The sequence below is a fragment of the Callospermophilus lateralis genome, chromosome 3, assembly GCF_048772815.1.
Source record: "Callospermophilus lateralis isolate mCalLat2 chromosome 3, mCalLat2.hap1, whole genome shotgun sequence".
Classification (NCBI taxonomy): domain Eukaryota; kingdom Metazoa; phylum Chordata; class Mammalia; order Rodentia; family Sciuridae; genus Callospermophilus; species Callospermophilus lateralis.
The window spans coordinates 13946028-13970021 of NC_135307.1; the positions used below are offsets into that span (position 1 = coordinate 13946028).

The 23994-nt window shown below is 37.6% G+C and overlaps 1 protein-coding gene across 2 annotated transcripts in view; it reads left to right on the forward strand.

Moving 5' to 3' along the window:
• The first annotated feature begins 219 nt into the window (after nt 1–219).
• Atxn3 (ataxin 3) overlaps nt 220–23994 on the forward strand; it is a 39560-nt gene continuing 15785 nt past the window's right edge. Inside the window, exons 1-9 of one of the 2 annotated variants that reach the window (XM_076849738.2) lie at nt 220–279; nt 6976–7140; nt 7355–7399; nt 10251–10336; nt 10742–10808; nt 14091–14178; nt 20356–20488; nt 21145–21311; nt 22550–22646. In XM_076849738.2, coding sequence (XP_076705853.2) covers nt 256–279; nt 6976–7140; nt 7355–7399; nt 10251–10336; nt 10742–10808; nt 14091–14178; nt 20356–20488; nt 21145–21311; nt 22550–22646 — 872 coding nt within the window. In that variant the 5' untranslated portion in view covers nt 220–255. Of the gene's footprint in view, nt 280–6975; nt 7141–7354; nt 7400–10250; nt 10337–10741; nt 10809–14090; nt 14179–20355; nt 20489–21144; nt 21312–22549; nt 22647–23994 lie in introns of those variants that run through there. The other variant, XM_076849739.2, reaches the window with a different exon arrangement.

Genomic DNA, 23994 nt, shown 5'->3' on the forward strand with positions numbered 1-23994 from the left:
GCTGCAGCACCCTCAGAAAGCAAGAGATAGGAGGTTGAGCTGCCAAGGTCACGTGTCTCTGCATTTGCCGCCCCCGCGTTCATCGCCTCTTTGCTCCACGTGACCCACATCCTCGGGGATGATTGGTCTGCGTGAGGCACGTGGCCAGGGCTGGGGCGGGGCGGGGCGGGGCGGGGTGGGCGGAGGGGTGGGGTCGGGGGCGGAGCTGGAGGGGGCTGGTTCCGCGCGGGGGCCGTTGGCTCCAGACAAATAAACATGGAGTCCATCTTCCACGAGAAAGTGAGTGTCCGCGTTCGGTGGGAACCAGTCCGCGGTGCGGTGGCGGTCTTGGGGTGCGGTATCGCAGTCTCCGCGGGAGTTGGGTGGGGCCCGAGGTGCCCCGATCCCGACCTTGCCGGACGAGGGGTGCCGCCTGCCTGCTCGGCCCGGGTTGGGGAGCTTCCCCTACGTCCCCAAGGCGCCCTCCGCCCCTGCGGCACCCATTCCGGGAGCCCGGAGAGAACGAGAGCCGGGCCGGCCGGGGGCGGCGCTGGGCGGGATAGCTTTGCCGGTTCTCCGCCACTTCGCGTAGCCTTTTTGGAGGATTCCTTCTGTCCCCCACCTCTCCTACTAGAGTATGGCTAGTCACCTCTCCAACACCTCGCTGGACCCTTTCCAACTCCACCAGCCCACCCTGGGCAGAATGAACTTTCCCTTTCCTGGGCTCTCCGGTTCTACAATGGAATCCTCCCCCATGCAGTTAGATCTTTGGGGTCTAATTCATGTCCTGCGCTAGGTTCGTGAGCCTTCCGTGGGCGGGGACCTTGACTCGCCCATTGTAGGGCCTGACACTTAGGAAGTGCAGTAGGGAAGTCGTCACAAGAGTTTTTATTACGGGATGTGGGTTTGGTTTCTTTTGGTGTTCCATCTTTCCGGATTGGGAGGCCAGCTTTGGTTTTAGGTATTAGGCGTGAAATGAAATAATTTTGTTGTGATCTGCCCAGCCTTGTTCTCGCCTTAATTCTCCAGTGGCCACGAACTGAAGATACTGTCTGTGGCATCCTGAGAAACTGGTCTTTTCTCATATACAATTATTAATCCATTTGGGTGTGAGTGAAGCTTTCCTGGGACAGTTTTGGCATATGATATCTTGTTTCATAATAGTTTCATGTTTGGAAAGGGCTGTTAATGAGGCTATTATTTAGTAGGAGCAAAGGTTTTTTTGTTTTATTAAGTACCTATGAGTGATCATTCATCCAAGACATGTAAAAATTCACACATACCTGCACCACAGTCAAAGCAAAGTCAGAAAAACATGGCATAAATCTGAAATATAAATAAATTGTTAAATGCAGTACTTTTTAGGAAGTATTTCAAAATTTTAGAAAACATTTCAGAATGTCCTGAAACTGGAACAGAACAATTTTTATGTATGGGGATGGAAGTACTCAGCGCTACAATTAGCAGTAATCTTTTTACTTGGTTGGACAGATTTATGAGTTTTGGGCAAGAAAGATTTAGTTGTTTAGCTAAGGAGATTGAGAAATATACATGTTGTGTGAGTGTGTGTTTTCATACTAGAGAATGAGCCCAGGGGCATTCTACCACTGAGCCTTCTTATTGTTTATTTTTGAGATAGGGGTCTCAATGTTAATTGTCCAGGCTGACCTGCATCATCAGTCCTTCTGCCTTAGCCTGGGATTATGTGTGTGTGCCATGGTGTTCTTGCATGTATATATTTTTATAATTAATTTTCAAAGGCTTTGGCATAGAACAAAATGTTTTGGCATGGAAGACTTTGGACACTTTCTGCTTGGTGAGATTCATATGTTATTTGTTTGTTTTTGGGGGGGGCAGTGAAGATTGAACCCAGAGGCGCTTTTATCACTTAGCTACATCCTAACCCTATTTATTTATTTATTTTAAGAGAGAGAGAATTTTAATATTTATTTTTTAGTTCTCAGCGGACACAACATCTTTGTTTGTATGTGGTGCTGAGGATCAAACCCGGGCCGCACGTATGCCAGGCGAGCGCGCTACCGCATGAGTCACATCCCCAGCCCTATTTATTTATTTTTTAAGATAGGGTCTCACTAAGTTACTTAGTATCTTGCTAAGATACTGAGGCTGACCTCCAATTTGGCAATCCTCCTGCCTGCCTCATCTTCCAATTTAGCTGGGCTCAAGCTGGTGTGCCACCTCACCCAGCTCATATATTTTTAACAATATTGTTACTTCATCTGGATAGATTTCAGGAACGACTGAACCGTGGATTCAAAAGATGAGCATGCATGCCTGTAATCCCAGCTACTTGAGAGGCTGAGGAAGGAGAATGGGAAGTTTGAGGCCAACTAGGCAGTTTAATGAGACCCTGTTTCAAATTAAATTTTTTAAAAAAGGGCTGGGAATGTAGGTCTGTAGTAGAGTGCTCACCTAGAATGTGGGAATGAGAGGCCTGAGTTCCATCTCCAGCATTGCAGGAAAAAAAAAAAGAAGTTGTTGAACACTTGTCTGATGGAAAATCTACATACCCAAAAGAGGTCACTCTGAATTTTCAGCATGTGTATTGACTTAAAACACTTTAGTGGCGCATCATAGTGCATGCCTATAATCCCAATTCAAATCCAGCCTCAGCAATTCAGTGAGGCCCTAAGCAACTCAGTGAGACCCTGTCTTTAATAAGATATAAAAGAGGCTGGGGATGTGGCTCGGTGATTAAGCTTCCCTGGATTTAATCTCTGGTACCAAAAAAACACTTTAGGGGAATACATTTATCTTTATCATCAACTTATATGGCCCTAGTGTATAAAGACTCTTAAAGTTCTGGCACATTTCAAGAGAATGTACCTGTAACCATTGGTTCCATTGTAAATCATGCACTCAGTCCAGTTTGAGAATGTTTGAGCTTAATGTACCATTTTTCAGAGTATTCTCTTCCCTTCCACAACACATATTTAACCCTTGAAACAGAACCAACTTTGGCTCCAAAAAAGAAAAAGGAAAAAATCCCACCTGTGTAGGTAGGAATCTCTGCCTGCAGAGGGCTTGCAACCTGTTATTTATTTATTCATTTTTTTTTAGAGAGAGAATTTTTAATATTTATTTTTTAGTTTTCAGTGGACACATCTTTGTATGTGGTGCTGAGGATCGAACCCGGGCTGCACGCATGCCAGGCAAGCATGCTACCGCTTGAGCCACATCCCCAGCCCCACAAACTGTTATCTTGGATTATTGGTTTTCCTATTTTTCACTTTGAGTACCCTTATTAAGTTAGAGCATGAAAAGCTGTTGTTCATTGATAGATCTCTGGCAGTCTAAGATAATAGATATTTGAATGTATCGAGAGAGTTCCTTAGCTGGGCATAGTGGTGTGTACCCTGTGGTCCCATCTACTTCTGAGGCTGAGACAGGAGGGTCCTTTGAGGCCAGCTGAGGCAACGTAATGAGGCTCCATCTCAAAAAATATCAAAACAAACAAAACACAGTTCCTTGAGCATCTAAGATGTATGCAGTGCTATTTAAACAACATTATCTGTAGCTATTTTAAAGTTTTGCTGGCCATATATGTCTCTATCACATATTTTCTTTTATTTGGTACCAGGAATTGAACCAGGGGAACTTAATCATCAAGCCACAATCCCCAGCTCTCTCTTTTTTTTTTTTTTTTTATTTTATTTAGAGACAGGTCTCATGAAGCTGCTGAGGCTGGCTTTGAACTCTCAATCCTCCTGCCTCAGCCTCCTGAGCCACTGGGATACAAGTGTGCTTCACCATGCCTGGCTTCTATCACATATTTGTGTGTGTGTGGTGTGTGTTTTATCAACTGTCTAAAAATATAAAAACTATTCTTAGCTATTGGAGCAGGTTGAATTTGTTCCCAATGCTAAAATTTATCAAGCCCTAACCTAAACCCTAATACTAAATGACCAATAACTGCTGATTTTATAGGTATTTTAGGGTTCTTTTTCTGGTGCTTGCTTTCTGTCTTTTGGTGGGGTCTTTTGGGGGACCAGGGATTGAACCCAGAGGTGCTTAACCACCAAGCTACACCCCCATCCCTTTTTTATATTTTATTAGAGACAGGGTCTCGCTGAGTTTCTTAGGGCCTTGCTAAGTTACTGAGGCTGGGTTTGTACTCAAGATCCTCCTGCCTCAGCCTCCCAAGTTGCTGAGCCAGGTAGTGTGCCACTGTGCCTAGCTAGATGCTTTTTGTCATTTTTGTTATCACTTATATTGCTCACTGCTCTTGGTGTCATCACTGTGTCATCTAAATTGGTACTTTTAATATAATATGAAATGGGAATTAGAATCATGAAAAGATACTGAGCTTTGACTTTGTGATATCCATCATGCCTTTTTGTGGTTGCTGGCTCTTAGCTGTCTTTAGGGTATTTAGGACTGAGCAAAAGCCAAATTCCAGGTAAGTGGCTTGAGAAAGTGGTAGTAGTACAGACTTTGAAACCTGTATCTGGGTTGGAACTCCAGCTCTGCCAAGTGGTGTCTGAATGATCCTGGACAAGGCATTGACTATTGTGCTCCAGTCCCGTCCCCTTTATAGGTATTAACAGAGTAACCAGACACTGGGTTTTCTGGAAACAGGGGTAATGTCAATTTTCTGTGCTGCTGTTAGGATTCATCCTTTGTTTGGAGTTCACAAATTATGATCACCATACTTAATATATCATATCAAAATAGTGATATCCAAATGGTTTATAAAACACCTCTCTACCAAAACTTAGCTTTCAATTATGGAAATTTAGCACTTAAAATGAACACACATGTAAACAACACTTAGATCAAGTCAGAGGAGATGTACCTACATCCTGAAAGCTTCTTGTGCCTCTCTTCCAGGTAGGAGCTCCTCCTCCACCCCTACACTCACTCCCACCAATTCTAATTACAGTAGATAAGTTTTGCCTGTTTTTGAGCTTTTGTAAGTGGAGTCATACAGCATGTTCTCTTCTGAATCTGGGTTTGGTTTGGTTTTTCAGTGCTGGGTATCAAACCTATGGCTTTGCACATGCTAGGCAAGTGCTGTACCACTGAGCTATACCTCCAGCCCTATTTTCTTTTTTTAATTTATATGAGAAATTCATCCATATTGTTATAGTTAGTTATAATTAATTTATTCTCATTGTTATAGAGTATTTCTTTGGAATAACACAATTTATTCTTTGATGTTGGTTTTCCATTCAGATAGTCTTCAGTTTGGGAGGCATTACAACAGAGCTTTTATGAACCCTCTATACATGTCTTCACATGCTTGTATTATGTAGCTAATATTGGAAATGCTGATCATAGGGTATGGATATTTCAACTTTAGCAAGATACTCTAAAGATTTTTCCAAAGTGATTATGCTAATTTACATTCCCCCCAACATGTGACAGATTTTTTGTCTCTAATTCTTTTCACCATTTTAGCTGTTCTGGAGAGTGTGTAGTCGGAACACACTGTGATTTTAATATATATTTCCCTGATGACCACTGAAGTTGAGTACCGTTTTTTGCATTATTTGGCTATCTTCTTGTGAAATGCTTATTTGTCTTTTTTTTCCCAGTAGAACTAGAACATCTGCATATTCCCCCACTTTACATTGTTTGGGGCAGGGTGGGCGCTTGCTGTATGGCAACAGATACACAGTAGAAGGAAAACGAGATAGATACAAAGAAGTCTCTCACCATGGTGTCTATGACTTGAGGGAGAGGTACCTTTCAATTCAAACCCACTTATCCCTTAACCCAACTATGAAGATTAAACTTACTTCAGCCCCAACTTTGACTGCCTCAATGCTGCCTTTCTATTCTTTTACATACATATACCCTGTATCTTTTTGTTCCTGCAAAATTGTGCATCCTCCTGCCTCAGCCTCCCAAGTTGCTGGGCCAGGTGTGTGCCACTGCGCCTAGCTAGACGCTTTCTGTCATTCATCAGGACAATTTTGTGTCTTTGTAGGTAGTGCTCTTTGAGGTCACCAACACCACGTAACATAGCTCAGAACAAATTGCATGATGTCACACCACTTGAATTAAGGAGTACACCTTCTTGGGGCAGGACAATTCAGGAGATCTGGGTTAGCAGAAGGAAATGTTGTCCCATCTGCCATTGTCACATGGAGAGGCAAACCTTGGGTCTGTGTCACAGGGAGGGATCTCATCCATCCATAAGTCTCCATTCTTTTCTTGAGCTTGGATGTTGTTCCTCTTGCTGGTTTGTCTATGAGTGGACTCTCAGGGTCAGTGTGGGATAGTTCTGTTCATGGTACTCTATATAACATCAGCTGCAGGATTTCTTGAAGAAAACCTCAGCTCTAAAGCTATAAGCTTAACATGGGACAGAATTTTTCTCACCTTTACCAGTTCTTGAAATCTGAAATTCTAGGACAAGTGTTTAGACCAGTAGAGATTTAAAGAATAAATGTTCTAGTGATTACAACTCCCTTTCAGCATTTGTAATTTGCCTTGTGATTTGCCAAAAGCAAATATATTTTAGGTACTGAAAATTAAATATTTTAAGTGTTTTTAAAGAGTAGATTTTAGTAAAATATGAGATTTTATAGGTTATGTTTATTTACTATATTTACTCCTAGTTTTTGATCATATAACTAAATAATTATAGTTTCATTAATAGAACTGTAAAATAAATGTTGACAAATAAAAGTACATAATTTATATTAATTATGTTTGTCTAAGTCTTAAGAGGTTTGGTTTGACTATATTAAAAAGTTAAGATTAAAATTTGCAGAAGATACTATGCAAATTTAGCTGGCATTGTGGTGCACATCTGTGATCCCAGCTACTTGGGAGGCTAGAGGATTGCAAGTGTGAGGACATCCTTGGCTACTTAGCAAGATCCTGTTTCAAAATTAAAAAAATTTTTAAAAAGGGCTGGGTATGTAGCTCAGTGTTCAATCCCTAGTACTTAGGGGAAGAAAAAGAGGAAACTATACAGATCTACTTAATAAATAACATTTGAATTTTTTCTTCTGGAAATATTAGCAAGAAGGCTCGCTTTGTGCTCAACATTGCTTGAATAATCTATTGCAAGGAGAATATTTTAGCCCTGTGGAATTATCCTCCATCGCACATCAGCTGGATGAAGAAGAAAGGATGAGAATGGCAGAAGGAGGAGTTACTAGTGAAGACTATCGCACATTTTTACAGGTACTGATTTTAAATTCACTTAAGTCACATTTTTAAAAAACGTGGGTACTGTTGAGAAGAGGATTAGCCTTTCTTCCTGTAGGAATCTGACTTGCTAATTACAACTCTGCCGTTGATTTTGTAAATGGTAATGCATGTTATTTTAAATTATGCACACTAATGATAATTTTTTTCCTCCCCACCTCCCCCTTCAACTGTCCATAAAAATGAACAGCAGCCTTCTGGGAATATGGATGATAGTGGCTTTTTTTCTATTCAGGTACGTAGTTGCCAGCACGTACAAAGTGCTGTGTGCTTCCCATGCACATTAAACTCAGTTAATGGTTTAGGGAGGATCTTTTCACAGCCTTTTATAATCACTGTAATGATAGGACCTTCAGAAATCCCTCCAGTGGATTGTCCACAGAGTACTAGATTTTTATATAGATAAGTTTGAACACAAAGATTATATAATAATCACTTTTCTTCTTTCCACATTTTTTTGTTGGCACATTATTGTTGTATATATTGTTGGAATTTGTTGTTACATATTCATAGATGCAAACAATATAACAATATAATTTGGCCAGTATTGCTCCCTAGTGCTTTCCCCTCCCTCCTAACCTCCCACCCTTTTGTCTCTTTCCTCTACTGATCTCCCTTTGATTTTTAGGAGATCACCTTTTTTTTCCTTTTTCCTCTCTAGCTTCCACACATGAAAGAAAGCATTCAACCCTTGACCTTCATAATAACCGCTTTTTAAAAAAATATTTACTTTTTATTTGTAGTTGGACACACACCTTTATTTTACTTATTTATTTATTTTTCTTAATGTGGTGCTGAAGGTTGAACCCAGGGCCTCTCACGTGCTAGGCAAGCTCCACCTCTGAGCCACAACCTCAGCCCATAATCACTTTTTTAAAAAATATTTTTTGGTTGTAGATGAATACAGTACCATTATTTATCTTTAAAATTTTTCTTTAGTTGTTAGTGGACTTTATTTATATGCAGTGTTGAGAATCCAACCCAGTGCATCACACTTGCTAGCAAGCGCTCTATCACCGAGCCACAACCCAAGACCAATATAATAATCACATTTTGAGAAAGATTATTTACTTTGTATCTGGGTGATAATAACCTTATATCTAATAAGTCACAATCTTTTTTTTCCTTCTCTTTTTGTGGTGCTGGGGATTGAACCCAGGACCTTGCGCATTCAAGGCAAGCACTCTACCAACTAAGCTATATCCCCAGCCCCATAAGTCATAATCTTTTAAATTTATTATCTCTTGGGTGAATTTGAGAAAATCTAATAACTTCTTACCTCCCCCACCCACTTTTTTTTTTTTTTTGGTACCAGGGATTGAACTCAGGGGCACTTGACCACTGAGCCACATCCCCAGCCCTATTTTGTATTTTATTTAGAGACAGGGTCTCACTGAGCTGCTTAGCGCCTACTTTGTTTTTTTTTTTTTTTTTTTAAGAGATTGGGGGAGAGAGAGAGAGAGAGAGAGAGAATTTTAATATTTATTTTTCAGTATTTGGCGGACACAACATCTTTGTATGTGGTGCTGAGGATCGAACCCGGGCCGCACGCATGGCAGGCGAGCGCGCTACCGCTTGAGCCACATCCCCAGCCCCTTAGCGCCTACTTTGAACACCCGCGATCCTCCTGCCTCAGCCTCTCAAGCCACTGAGATTATAGCATGTGCTACTGCGCCTGGCTTCTTCTTATCTTTCCTTTATTTTATTTAAAAAATATTTTGTAGTTATACATGGATACAATATCTTTATTTTGTTTATTTGCTTTTATGTAGTGCTGAGGATCTAATCCAGTGCCTCACAGGTGGGAGGCAAGTGCTCTACTGCTGAGCCACACCCCCATCTGCCTTATCTTCCCTTTAAATTAGCCTTATAGCTTTATGGTCTGTAGCTTTTGATCTATTTTTTTTTTTTTATTGCTCCATTTATTTACTTACTCACATGCTAAGTGCAGATTCTGTCACCAAGCTACATTTTCAGTCCTGTGGTTGTTATGCACATTTGAGTTTCTTTTGTCCGTGGATGTGTCCTGTTTCTGTAGTACGAGGCTCTCCTCTGAGGAACCTACTTCTGCAAGTATCTTGGTTTCCATTCCCCTGTGCTACTGTCTTTAGACTTCTCATTCAGCAGCCTTTCCATGCAGTGCCTCTTCATTTCGCTCTTAATGGTGAGGGCCACTCAGCTGGGCTGGGGACAGAGTAAGAGTGGCCCAGCACTGGCATTTCCTGTGCAGCAGCACTGCTTTCCTCACGGTTGACCTGCCCACTGCGTTGCACTCACTGCTTGCTTGCACTGCTACTGGGATGACTTGCTTCTTTATTGGCCACCTTGGAGGCCAGAGAATGAATTTTTAGAGATTTCCCTGTTTCTCAAACAGCTGGAAATAATCAATTTGTCTTTTGTTCTACAAATTACAAACTCATGACCACAGGAAGAAACTCACAGTCTAAATTCCCAAGAAGAACTTATTTTAGTAGATGTATGATTACTGACATTGCAGGTGGTGAGTTGGATGTAACTTTTCAAACGCAGTGCCCACAGCAGCCAGATTATCAGATCTATATCATGAACTAGTTTTAAGAACAGCATCAACATGACGGAATACACATCTGGATTTTTGAACATCTCAGGAACCTGGTTATAAAAAGCACTTTTTAAAAATACATATGTGTGCCAGGTGCAGTAGCGCACACCTGTAATCCCAGTGGCTTGGGAGGCTGAGGCAGGAGGATTGCCAGTTCAAAGCCAGCCTCAGTAAAACTCAAGGTGCTAAGTAACTCAGTGAGACCCTTTCTCTAAATAAAATACAAAAAAGGGCTGGGGATGTGGCTCAGTGGTCAAATGCCCCGTTCTTTCTCCCCCACCCTCCGCCAAAAAAAAAAAAAACACAAAATATATGTGTGTGTGTGTGTGTGTTTTGTGGATTTAGTAGTATCTCTATGCAGATGCACTTTTTTTTTAAACCATAGCCTTTTAGAGAAATGTACATATGAAGTGGAATTACTTACATAAGTAACATGACTATGCTACTTAAATTTGAAATTGAATGGTTTAGCTCGTGAAAAGTTGCTATTATTTTTTTTAAACAGGTTATAAGCAATGCCTTGAAAGTTTGGGGTTTAGAACTAATCCTGTTCAACAGTCCAGAGTATCAGAGGCTCAGGATTGATCCTATGTAAGATTACCTTCTTTTTTTTTTTTTTTTTTTTTTTGGCTTTTTCTGAATCTCTTTTCCTAAATTTTATATTTAAATTTATAATTTGTTAATGAAGAAAAATATATTTTGAATGTTTTGGTTATCCCTGTTTCATTCCCTTAGACTTCCCCTATTTTATCTTTTGATGTCCATGAGTATCTACCTTTTTAAGTTTCCTGTACTCTAGTCTCCTTACTGGCACTCACCTGACCCAAGTGGTGCAGAAGGCTGTACTTTGGCACCACATCACTAAGCTGTTCATTCAGTTGTGTGACTTTTTTAACAAATTAATAATACTTAACTGTAAACATCTTAAGTTTCCCAAATTTTTATGAATATGAACTCTTACTATTTCAATTTAATATGTATTTTTCTCTTTTCTAGAAATGAAAAATCATTTATATGCAATTATAAAGAACACTGGTTTACAGTTAGAAAATTAGGAAAACAGGTAATATTTCTGCTTTTTTTCCTGCCTTTCTTTTCACTCTGCACTCTATTTGAAACTAAAATGTAAGGGTCAGTACCTTTAAAATGAAACTGACCATAAATGTAGATGGGGCATGGGTTTGGTATGTTTTTTTGTTTTTTTTTTTGGCAGTGCTGGGGATTGAACCCAGGACCTTGCGCATTTGAGGCAAGCACTCTACCAACTAAGCTATATCCCCAGCCCCATAAGTCACAATCTTTTAAATTTATTGGCTCTTGGGTAATATCTCCAGGGCCTTGTGCCTGTTGGCAAGTGCTCTGCCACTTAGCTTTATTCTCAGCCTCCATTCAGTGGTTCCAATTTTGATGGATAGATATTTGCTATTTTAAGAGATAATTCGATTTTCTTTTATAGGTTTCTTTGTGACAACCATATACAATTTAACTATCATGATAAAAATTTTATATTTAAGACAGTGCAGATGTTGTTACTTTTCAGTAGGGTTTTTTGTGATGAATGTGTTCTGCCCACTAGAGTCTCACATTTAGAAATTTGTATTTAGCCTAGTACTGACCCAAAGCCTGATATCATGTCAACCAGGAATAAAAGTATGCAAACAAGTTTGCTTCTGTGTATCAAGATTATTCGGGCTGGGATTGTGGCTCAGCAGTGGAGGACTCACTTAGCATGTGCAAGGCCCTGGGTTCTATTCTCAGCACCACATAAAAATAAGTAAATAAAATAAAGGTATCATGTCCAACTACAACTAAAAAATAAATATTAAAAAAAAAAAAAGATGGGCTGGGGATGTGGCTCACGCGGTAACGCACTCACCTGGCATGCGCAGGGCGCTGGGTTCTATCCTCAGCACCACATAAAAATAAAATAAAGATGTTGTGTCCACTGAAAACTAAAAAATAAATATTAAAAAAATTCTCTTTCTCTTCTCTCTATCTTAAAAAAAAAAAAAGATTATTCAAAGAATTCTAAAATGCCCTGTAATACACACATCTTCATTAAATCAATTCTAAAAAAAAAAATTGTGTTTTGAACAAGCTTTTTGAAGAAACAGAATCATTTAAAGTTCTTTTTATTAGAATTTTGAACTTTTTTTTTAATATATATATTTTTAGATGTTGATGGACCTTTATTTTATTCATTTATTTATATGCGGTGCTGAGAATCGAATCCAGTGCCTCACACATGCTAGGCAAGTGCTCTACCACTGAGCCACAACCCCAGCTCAGAATTTTGAATCTTTAATAGAGGGTTATTGAAAACCAAGTTGTATGATTAATAAAAAGAATAAACTCTTAATATATGCAAAAACATGGATGAATTTCAGAATACCATGCTGAAAGAAGCCAGACAAAAAGCACTGTTTTCTGTGTGGCTCCATTTATAAGAAAGTCCAGAAAACTGGGAAGTAAGCTATAGTGACAGAAAGTATATTAACCAGTGATGGTGTGGGGATGAGGAAGGAGGGAAGCAGGAAGAGGCACGGGCCACAGTAGGGTGCTGGAAACCTGCCATAGTGGGTGCTTTCACTCTCTTGCTTGTCTGGATGGCTTCATGGGCATAAACATGTTAAAATTGTAGATTTTAAGTATGTGCAATTTATTGCTCATCAGTCATACCTCAATAAAGCTGTTTAAAAGAATAAAATGAGTGAAAAACAAAACAGAGAAGTGAAGAAAGAGTGCATTGAGTTAAATCAATAAAAGATAATTCAGAAACAATATCCTGCTGTCATCTTTGAAGTCAGCCACCTTCAAGCAGCTTTACCTTACCTGGAGCCACACGTCAGTGGCAGAGTGAATGAAGGCAAGGCTCTGGATTCAATCCCCTGCACCCCTCTAAAAAAATTCTTCCTTTTTTTTTTTTTTTAAGTCCTCCCTGAGTAGATATGTAGAGACTTAGAGTATATAGGTCACCCAGAGGGAATTCACTCTGGGAGAAACCCGAGCAGGAGGTTGCCAAGATGATTTAACCTCTGGATTTTATTTATAACTTCAGGAGTTTTTTGATTTTTTTTTTTTTCCTTGCAGTACTGGGGATTGAACTGAGGTCCTCATGTATGCTAGGCAAGCACTTTACTCCTGAACTACAATCCCAATCCCTATCTTCAGAAAATTATGTCAAGAGTTAGATATTTCACTTTTTTTCTGTTTAATCACTAGGTTTTTTCTTTTCTTTTTTCTTTGTGGTGCTGGGGATTGAATCTAGGGCCTTGTGCATGTGAGGAAAGCACTGTACCAACTGAGCCATGTTATTAATAACCCTGTAACATGTTATTATTTTGAATTTTTTTTTTAATTTTAGTTCTTCAAAATTGAATTTTCACATTTTGAACTAATTTACCTTTGACCAATACAGATGTCAAATTTTGGTTTGTTATCTTTAGTTCTGATTAATATATTTTTTTAAAATTTAGATTTTTTTTTTTTTTCATTATGGATTCTATTTGTTTGAGGTACCTGTATAACAAAAGAGAAGACTGGAAAAAAGTATTATCAGGAATGTCAAAATCTAGGAAAAGTATTTAATTGTTCATGATGTTGACAACAACTTTGAAACTTTTTATATCCTGTAGGTTAAAGTTGTACTCTTAAGAGGAGTTACTAAATCCTGTTAATTACATGTGATGGTGGTTTGGTAAACATGTTGAAGGAATTAGTGATTATAAGTGCTCTTTGTGGAATGTCTCATCTTTCTTACAATTGGATTCTTTTCACCAAAATTATCAGTAGTGGGAAAACTTTGTGTAGTTGCATATTTCCAGTATGATATGATTAGTTATTGATGCTTTGAAAAAAGATTTAGCCATAGTTGTCAGCAAAGATATTATAAAGTACTATTAGTTTCTGTGTGGAGGGAATTTAAATTTATGGCTTGAAGTTTTTTTTTGTTTTTTGTTTTTTTTGGTGTTTTTTCCTGTACTGGGGATTGAATGAGGTACACTCTACCACTAAGCTACATCCCCAGTACATTTTAAGACAGGGTCTTGCTTAAGTTGCTGAGGCTTGCCTAACTTGCAATCCTGCCTCAGCCTCCTGAGTAGCTTTGATTACAGTTATGTAGCCATGCCTCACTGAAGCTTCTGCTTTAAAAAAGCATTTAATAGTGATAACTCTATGCCATTTTTTTATCATATTGTTTTTAAAAGTCTCAAAAAAACCCCCTCAATTTGGCATATTTTCATTATTTTAGGCAAGCTTACTAGTGGGTTATATCTATTAACATGTGAAACTTCTTTATTTCATATAATATATACTAAAATATTGACTTTTTTTTTTCCCCCAGTGGTTTAACTTGAATTCTCTTTTGACGGGTCCAGAATTAATATCAGATACATACCTTGCACTTTTCTTGGCTCAATTACAACAGGAAGGTAAATAAAGTCTTAAAACTTTGTAATGTTGTCTTTCAAAGTAGCTAAATAGAACTGGGTTCTTGGATGTGAGTGTAACAAAGTTTTTCCATCAGAGGCAGTAAAAATCTTTACATTTTGGGTGGTGAACTTTAGGCTGGGATCTGGATGATACTGTTCAGTGTGATTTCTCCCTGACGCCTGGGGCTTCTTTACAGCCCTTCTAAGTAATAGTTTTTTCTTTCATGTCCCACATACCACAGGCCCAAGGGGAGGTATGGATGTTCTTCTTGTTTGTCCATGTCCCGTCTAAGCCAGTGTTCCTCCCTGTTAAGTCGAGCTCCTTTGAAATATATGCCTCTAGACTAGACTATATGTGTCCTTTTGGAGTCATCCCTGAGCCTCCTCTGTTTTCACTGGATATTTAAGGATTCATGTATATCCCCCCCACCTTCAATTTCTTATATCATTCTTAGTGATTTTTTATATCAGTAATCAATCTGACCACCTTCTTTCTTAAAAGATCGTTGTCTTCACTTTCTCTTTGCCATTATTGATAACCATAACCATTGTCAAGTCCCAGTTATAAGCATCCTGTTCTTTGACTACCACCTCCTGTCTTTACGCCATGTTTTCTCTGTTTTTCGCATTCTAACAATTCTTTAAATTCTACCACGGTACCCAGACATCCCCTTAAACTATTACTTTCTTTTTTACCCTGCTTATTTTCTATGATCCATCAATATTTTTTACTTCTCTTCATTCTTCAATTTCTTTCCCTTTCTCCCTCCGTTATAATTTTAGTGACTAAAATCTGAACTCTACTTACAATCCTATTTTGGCATTGGCCATTCCTGTACCAGAGCAACAGAACATGGTTAAAAAAATAACATGTTTATTGGTCTTATGATTACAGGTCTTGTGATTATTAATGTTCCCTTGATATGCTGCTTGAACTGCCTGTTGTATTTCCTTAGTAAATCCATGTACCATTCTCCAAGTTGATTATGTCATAGCTTATCTCTTTAAACCTTTGGCCACTTCCAGCTTCCTTCCTTCCACCTTGCTTATGGAAGAACATGGAAGCAATTAAAATTAAACTTTATTGTCTACCAGCAAATCTGCCAGCTTGTTTATATCTGCTTGTGTTTGAGCCTCTTAAAATAGATGAACTGTCTCCTGCATCCAAACTAGACCAACCCCTCCATGTGATTGGATCCCAGCCTTTCCTACTTAAGATGCCCCTGCTCTTATCTCTCCATTATCTTGGGTGATTATTTCTTTCCCCTTTTTAAATTTAGTTTTATTTTATTCCTATCAGTGGAGAAATAGCTCTTTATCTCCATTGATTAAAAAGGAAAAGCATCTCTTAATTCCACAGAACTCTGGCTGCTTCCCATTTTAAATTTTCTTCTTGAACTCATCCCTAGTGTGTTGTCTCCTATTCTTGAACTCATTCTAGACTTGGTGCCAAAACCAGTATGTCACTGAAAAACTTTTCTCAGTCTCACCAGTGACCTCCATTGCCACTGCTGGTATTCAATTCTCAGTCTTCTTTTTATTTGAGGGTGTAGTTGATTATACTCTTTTATAAACCCAACAAAACAAACATTTTAAAAAATCAGACAAAATATTAAAAAAATGACACCTGCCTCGTGTACCCTTCACACAGCTTTGACAGTTATTATAGCCTTTTATTTGTACCTTGTCTGCTTTTTTCCACTGTTTATTTTGGAGCAAATACTGGGTACTTTATTATTTTTCTATGAAGTATTTTCTTAATAAGTTTTTTAAAAATGAAAACTAAAAAAATAGCCAAAATAACTGTATTCACATCTTAAAAAATTTAATCACAGTGCTTTTAAAAACATCAAATACCCTATGAGTATTCAAATCTCTAGTCTCTCTGGTTGTCTTATGTGTTTACAGTTCAGTCTGGTTTGAAATAGAATTGTACTGGGTACTTCCTGAATCTAACTGTATTTCCTGAATCTAACTGTAGGATTCTTCTCCTCTTCTTTTTTTCCTGTATTAGTTTATTTATTTTATGGGGTAGAGGATGAGTCATTTGTCCTGCTTCTCAAGTTCTGGATTTTGCTCATTGAACCTCTCTTTTTCGTGTCCCTGGATATTCTGTTGCTGGTCTTCAGATCAGTAGACTTGATCCAATTCAGGTTGATTTTGGGGAGAGATAGAAAGATTTTACAAATGATGTGGCTCTTGATAGTTGTTCTTTTGTGATCTTAACCATTAGTGATTAATGCCTAGATTCGTTTTTCACTGAAGGTTGCAAAATGGTGATATTAGAATCTTGTCATTCCTTCATTTATTAGCTGGGATACTTCTATACCTCATTTATTTCATAAATAAAATACTTCCTCTCCTCATTTATTTCATAGTTTATATAGAAGAGGAAGAATAAATATTTTTTTCCCTCAATCTTTTGGATGTGTATGTGTGTGTGTGTATGTGTGTGTGATTGAACCCGTGGCTTTGCACATAATAAGCATGTGCTCTGTTACTGACTGAACACCTCTGTCCTTTTGTCATTTTTAAAACAAATTGGTTTTGTGTGTCCTCCAAAGGTGACCAATTAATTTTTATTTTTTTTTAAACTAAAGCACCATTATAAATTAATCAGTTAAAATATAGTTCACATGTTTTAGTCCTTTGTAAATATTATTCACATTAACATTCAAATTGTACCATCATTGACCAGTGGGAACATTTTGGAGTTTACTCCCAAGTGTCTGACATGACTAATGTGGTCTTTTGAAGGTTCACTTTCTTGTTTAACAGGATGTTTCAGGTTTATCTGTGCATTTCCTGCCCTCATTTCTCCAAGGATACCTGGAGCCTTTTATTAATGATAATTACAGATCACAATCTGAGCACGCGGGCATGCTTCTTATGACTAGGTTGAACATCTTGTTGTCATTTCGATTTGCATTTATGATTACAGTGTTTTTCCTTGTTTAGTTTTATATACTTGGGTATCTTGTCTTTTAGGCCTAAACCCTTGGTTCCTCGTCATGTCTTGCCTTCTTGAAACACCCTGCTCCTGGCTTCCAGGCCCGCATGCTCTGGTTTTCCTCAGGTCTCATAGGCTGCTTCTTTCAGATTCCTTTTATGGATCTTCTCATTTCCAATCTGTAACTGTTGAAGTGATCCAGGGTACAGTTCTTGGACAGCTTCTTAATTATGTGCTACTCCATGATTCTGTCAACTCTTAAGATACGTATTCTAACAGTTCTCAAACTTTTTAACCTAGATACCTGCTCTAAACACCAAACTCCTAATTTTGACATTTTTACTTGGAAGTCCAGAAAGCAGTTCATGTTAATTCACAAAAAACTGATTTTTTTTTTTTAACCTGTCCATACATGATGTCTCTCAAGTTTTCCATTTCAGTGAAAAATCATTCTTACACTCTGGTTCCTATATATTGATAAAGCCACTGGAGTGTTATTTTAAAAAATTGATAATGCATATTGTATCCCACACTCACTCTTTACCATTCAGTGGCTTCCCAACACACTTAGAATAAAATCTAAAATTTTGGATAAAATACCTTTACCTGAATGAGGCAGAGTGTCCACTTTTAATGACATGCTCCATGGAATACCAAGGTGAGCTGGCATATTTATTCTAGGATCTAGAAACAATTTCAGTTTTACTGGCAGAAAATGTGTTAAGCCATGTGAACTGTGAATATACTTGTTCTTGTAAAGTTAAATGTACTAGTTTGAGTTTTACATGAATAATTCTTTTGATCTTTGATTCATTCTTTTTTTAATTTTAATTTTTTTATTAGTTGTTCAAGACAATACAATGATCTTGAATATCATACATTTGATTCAAATAGGGTATGAATTCTCATTTTTCCACGTGTACAGATTGCAGGATCACATTGGTTATACATCCATGTGTATATATAATAGCAATCCTAGCGTCAGTTGTATTCTGCTGCCCTCCCTATCCCCCCTCCCCTCCCCTCCCTATTGTCTACCCATACTACTGTGACACTTATCTCTCTCTTTCTCTTTTTTTTTTTCCCTTCCCTTCCCCCTCATACCATCCTATATGTATTTTGTGAACCCATGAGGGTCTCCTTCCGTCTTTATGTGCATTTCCCCTTCTCCCTCCCTTTCCCTCCCTCCTCTTTTCCTTATTTCTTGGTAATCTTCTTCTCATGCTCTTCCTTCCTACTCTGTTTTGAGTCACCTCCTTTATATCAGCAAAAACATTTGGCATTTGTTTTTTAGGGATTGGCTAACTTCACTTAGCATAATTTGCTCTAGTGCCATCCATTTCCCTGCAAATGCCATGATTTTGTTATTTTTTACTGCTTAGTAATATTCCATTGTGTATAAATGCCACATTTTTTAATTCATTCATATGTTGAAGGGCATCTGGGTTGGTTCCACAGTCTAGCTATTGTGAATTATGCTGCTATGAACATTGATGTAGCTGTGTCCCTGTAGTATGCTCTTTTTAGGTCTTTTGGGTATAGTCCGAGAAGGAGAATAGCTGGGTCAAATGGTGGTTCCATTCCTAGCTTTCCAAGGAATCTCCATACTGCTCTCCAAATTGGCTGCACCAGTTTGCAGTCCCACCAGCAATGTAGGAGTGTACCCTTTTCTCCACATCCTCGCCAGCACTTGTTATTGTTTGACTTCATAATGGCTGCCTTTCTTACTGGAGTGAGAATGTATCTTAGAGTGGTTTTAATTTGCATTTCTCTGATAGCTAGAGATGGTGAGCATTTTTTGTGTACTTGTTGATTGCTTGTATATCTTCCTCTGTGAAGTGTCTGTTTAGATCTTTGGCCCATTTGTTGATTGGGTTATTTGTTTTTTTGTTGTTTAACTTTTTGAGTTCTTTATATACTCTGGAGATTGACGCTCTATCTGAAGTGTGAGGGGTAAAAATTTGTTCCCAGGATGTAGGGTCCCTATTTACCTCACTTATTATTTCTCTTGCTGAGAAAAAACTTTTTAGTTTGAATATGTTCCATTTGTTGATTCTTGATTTTAACTCTTGTGCCTATTAAGTGTCCTTAATAGGTGTCCTATTAAGGAATTTGGAGCCCGATCCCTTAATTAGGTGTCCTATTAAGGAATTTGGAGCCCGATCCCACGAGATAGAGATTAGGGCCAACTTTTTCTTCTATTTGATGCGGAGTCTCTGGTTTGATTCCTAGTTCTTTTATCCATTTTGAGTTAACTTTTGTGCATGGTGAGAGAAAGGGATTCAATTTCATTTTGTTGCATATGGATTTCCAATATTCCCAGCACCATTTGTTGAAAATGCTATCCTTTCTCCAGATTCGTTCTTAATATTCACAAAGGATATCCAATAATAATCAACAAAGTTTAAGAGAATTTATGGTAGAAAAACTTTAAATCAATTAGATTTAGGTCTAGCCTACCTGTATTCAGTTTCTGTGTGGAACATTCAGCTGGAAAAGCCCTGGCCTCCTGCCTCATATTCATAAAAAATTATATTGGAGAGTGTAACTCCTTCCAAACAGGAGCTGCATGTTTGTCATTTTGGCTAGATTTTATATTAACTTTCTACCTCCCGTTTTCAGTTAGAAGGGATGTATTTGAGTGTGGGTTTTGGTGGCCAACAGCTGTTTGCACTCTGACTCATTTTACCTACATTACCCGTTGTTATACACATTATCTTACTGTGTCTTCACATCAGTTTGGAGTAAGGTTCTGGTATGGTCTGATCAAGAATTGAAGAAATCAAGACAGATTGGTAACATGATTGACCAACACCATGCAGGTGGGAGGTAGAAGATCTGGGATTGACCCTACATGGTCCAATTCTAAATCCTTCGCTCTTCCCCACTCCTTTACTGAACTGCTTCTCTGTTCCCATTTAGTGAGTAGTCTGTTGGGTCAAGTGCTGTATTAGTAGGGCTTTATAATAAACACTGTTCTCCTTGTTTCTCATAGTCACTCTGGAAGATAACTATTTTAGTGTTATAGGTAGGGAAAATGAGGCTCAGAGACTTTAAGTAATTTGTCCTGGATGAATACATGTAAGAATCATCATTTGATCCCAGGTCTTTCTGCATCTTCAGCTTGGTTCCCTCATCCCCCCATAATATGCTGCCTCTCTGTTATCATTTTAAGTCAGTTCTGAATCTCTTTCTAGTTGTTTTAGTTTATTTTTGCCTTTTTTTAGGTTATTCTATATTTGTCGTTAAGGGTGATCTACCAGATTGTGAAGCTGACCAGCTTCTGCAGATGATAAGGGTCCAACAGATGCACCGACCAAAACTTATTGGAGAAGAATTAGCACAACTAAAAGAACAAAGGTAAAAATTAGTTTATAGTATAGAAGATATAATAGTATTTCATTATAAGAATTAAACTTCCATGCTTGCATTTAATGTGTGGTGTTTTACAGGGGCTCTTTTTTAGGGTTTTCATTTTACTTTTAAATTTTGATTGATGGATTGATTGTGCTGGGGATTGAACCAGGTTCCAAGCATGTGTCCTACCACTGAGCTACATCCTAGCCCTCATGTTTTCTTTATAAGAGACAGAGACTCATTGTGTTGTCCAGGTTGGCCTCAAATTTGCCATCCTCCTGCCTCAACCTCCTGGGTAGCTGGGACTGTAGGTATGTGGCATTGCACCTGGCTAGGATTTAGTCTAGTTTTGTTTTGTTTTGTTTTTGTGGTGCTGGGGATTGAACGCAGGGCCCTGTACATGCAAGGCAAGTGCTCTACCAACTGAGCTATATCTCAGTCCTATTTTAGCAAAATTTATTGAATCAGTTTGAACGAATTCTTTGAATTACTTAAGTGTATTAACTTAGGTGCACATTACAATACTATCTTCATATTACTAGAGCTTATCTGACAGAAAACTTATTTGTACTTAAAATCTTCAGTTTGCAAATGCCTTTGTATTATGTCTAAAATTAAAGACTAGGGCAGTAGTTATTATGATTGCTTTTGTTCTTCAGAGTCCTTAAAACAGACCTGGAACGGGTTTTAGAAGCAAATGATGGATCAGGAATGTTAGATGAAGATGAGGAGGATTTGCAGAGGGCTCTGGCACTAAGTCGCCAGGAAATTGACATGGAAGATGAAGAAGCAGATCTCCGCAGGGCTATTCAGCTCAGTATGCAAGGTATAAATATTATAATGTGTACCTTATTTTTGAAGAATTGATTCTTAGTTTTCCTGGAAATTAATGTATTGTTACTATGAGTTCTTAAACAGTTACTGCAGAAGCTATGTACAGTCAGCTTTTCTTTTAGATTTCTGGTAACATATATCACTTTTACAACTTATATTAGAACTGTATTAGTTACATTTAGGAAATGTAATTATATTTTAATTTATTTTTTATTTGATTTGATTATTAAACTGTACTAAAACAACAGTAAATTTAGGGTAATCTTTGTAGGCGTCAGATGACCCTTATCCAAACCAGTTCCTTCATAAATGTATGCATTGGATGTGACAGAAGAACTGGACAGAGAATATAAATTGATTTGACAAAAATTTAACACTTATTGACTATGCAACTTTAAGCTTAATTGTGCTTTTTAGTGGGCCCACTTTTTTAGTGATATAAATCCATCAACAAAGAAGAGCAAAGATTATTCCCTCAGGAATGTAGGCATAGAAAAACGCTGACATAGCTCAAAGTGTCTAACTTAAGTGTGAAGTGGTTTATTTTTGTAGTTTTGTTTTAATTTCACTCATACAAATTGGTTTCTGCTCTCTAATGAAATCACTCATCAACTGAATTCCTTAATAGTCTAACTATACTTGCGATTCCATTTATACAAAAGTTGTTTCTATCCTGAATGTCTCATGCTTCCCAGCATACCACTGAATACTCTATTTGGTGTGCAGTACCAGTTTTTACTAGTCAAGCCCTGTTGGCTTAGCCTAGTAATCTGAGGTGTATTTATATAATTCATTTCTCTTACCAGTTTACAGGTTGATAAAATCTCTGTTGTATAGCAGATATTGTGGTAGAGGAGTATCGAGAATAGATTTGTCTTAGGATCAATTGCCTAATGATCTACACCTTCAAGACATGGGTTTGAGGAACACCATGTCTTGAAGGTGTGGGTTCATTTTTAATAAATTAAAGAGAGCATACACGTGTGATGTTAGTGACTTCTCATAACAGGTTGCTTTTTGGACTTTATTCTCAGAACTGCTGCATTGCACGTGGGTGTCAGCTTTGAATGTGATAGGCGTAAATTAGATTTGGTGTGCCTTAGTCCATGAGACTTTCACAGCCCTTCTGATATTTTCAAAATCTTAAAAGTTTGTTCAGATAAGAATAAAAATCATCTCTTGAATTGTTGAATAAAACAATTGCTTTTTGCTCTTTTATTTTGTTTTTAGGTGGTTCCAGAAATATATCTCAAGATATTCCCCAGACATCAGGTACAAATCTTACTTCAGAAGAGCTGCGGAAAAGAAGAGAAGCCTACTTTGAAAAGTAAAGTAGTTGGTACAAATTAAAGTTGCATATTTAATATTTGCTTTGGCTATTTTGTCTGTTTGTATATGTCTGGTTACCGCCTAAACTTTGTGTATATTTAAATGGACTTAAAAATTTTTACAGCAAATAAAATACAAAATGAATGTAGTTTTAGGAAAAAACTTTGCCACAATACAGGATAAATTTTAAATGAAATAAAATGAAAGAAACATAGTAAAACTTTGTTTATCAAAGGAAAATAGAATTAGGCAAGGGAAGAACAATGCCTGTTGATCCTGTGTGTACAGAATTCTTCACTAGTTAATAAGAAAAACAGCACTGGAGGCAGGGAGCGCACTTCCAGATAGAGGTGGTGATTCATGGTCCTGCTCACTGCCACCTTAGATGGGGCCTGCAGAGACATGGAAGCAGACATCAAATCTCAGTCTTCAATGCCTAAAACCTTATTTTGTGCATCACTTTATAAAGTGCTCGCAAAAGAAAATTTCATCCTATAAAAATATCTTCCTTCTCAATAATTATCATTTTCAATTCTTCCCTTTTTCCTTTTTTAAAGGAGAAATAAAATCTGTCTTAAGGACTACAAGATCTCTAATAGATATTCAGATCCTCTTATCCGGGTCCAATCCAAAGACCAGTGACTGAATCTGGTCTATTATGTATTTCATCAATTCGAAAGTTCACATATACCTACTTTTCTACATCTCTGAAATGAGAAACATCTTAAAATTATAATTGGCAGTATTTAGTGATAACTAAAATAATGGAGCATTTTGCATCTGATGGTATAATGAAGATAATATTTACTTTTTCTGTTTTCTGTTTTTTTAAGTCACAACTCAGAAGTATATGAAGGAAAGTTCTGATCAGCTGACATCCTGTTAATGTGAGATATTTATAGTCTTTATTCAGTGATATAGTGCTTTTCACATTTTAATTATAAAATTAATTTTTAATTTTGATAAACTTCAGACTTATACATATATGGAGAAACTAGCATAATGAACTCATTTATTCAGATTTAACAAATATTAGCACATGACCAACCTCATTATTTTATGCTCCCAGCTCTCAGTTCTTTCCTACTCTTCTGTCCCCAGGCTTGGAGTATTTTGTCATCATATTATTTAATTTATATTATCTAGTTCATAAATTTAAAATGTCTCTAAAAAATATGTAGCTAAATGCTGTTGTCACAAAATAATCATCACATAATTAACAATAATTCTATATCATCAAATATCTAGTGTTAAAAATAACCTAAAATTATTTAAGTGGATGAAACTAATATTCTAGAAAATTTATTTTAAGAAATTCCAAAATTAAAAGAAAGTATATTCCCACC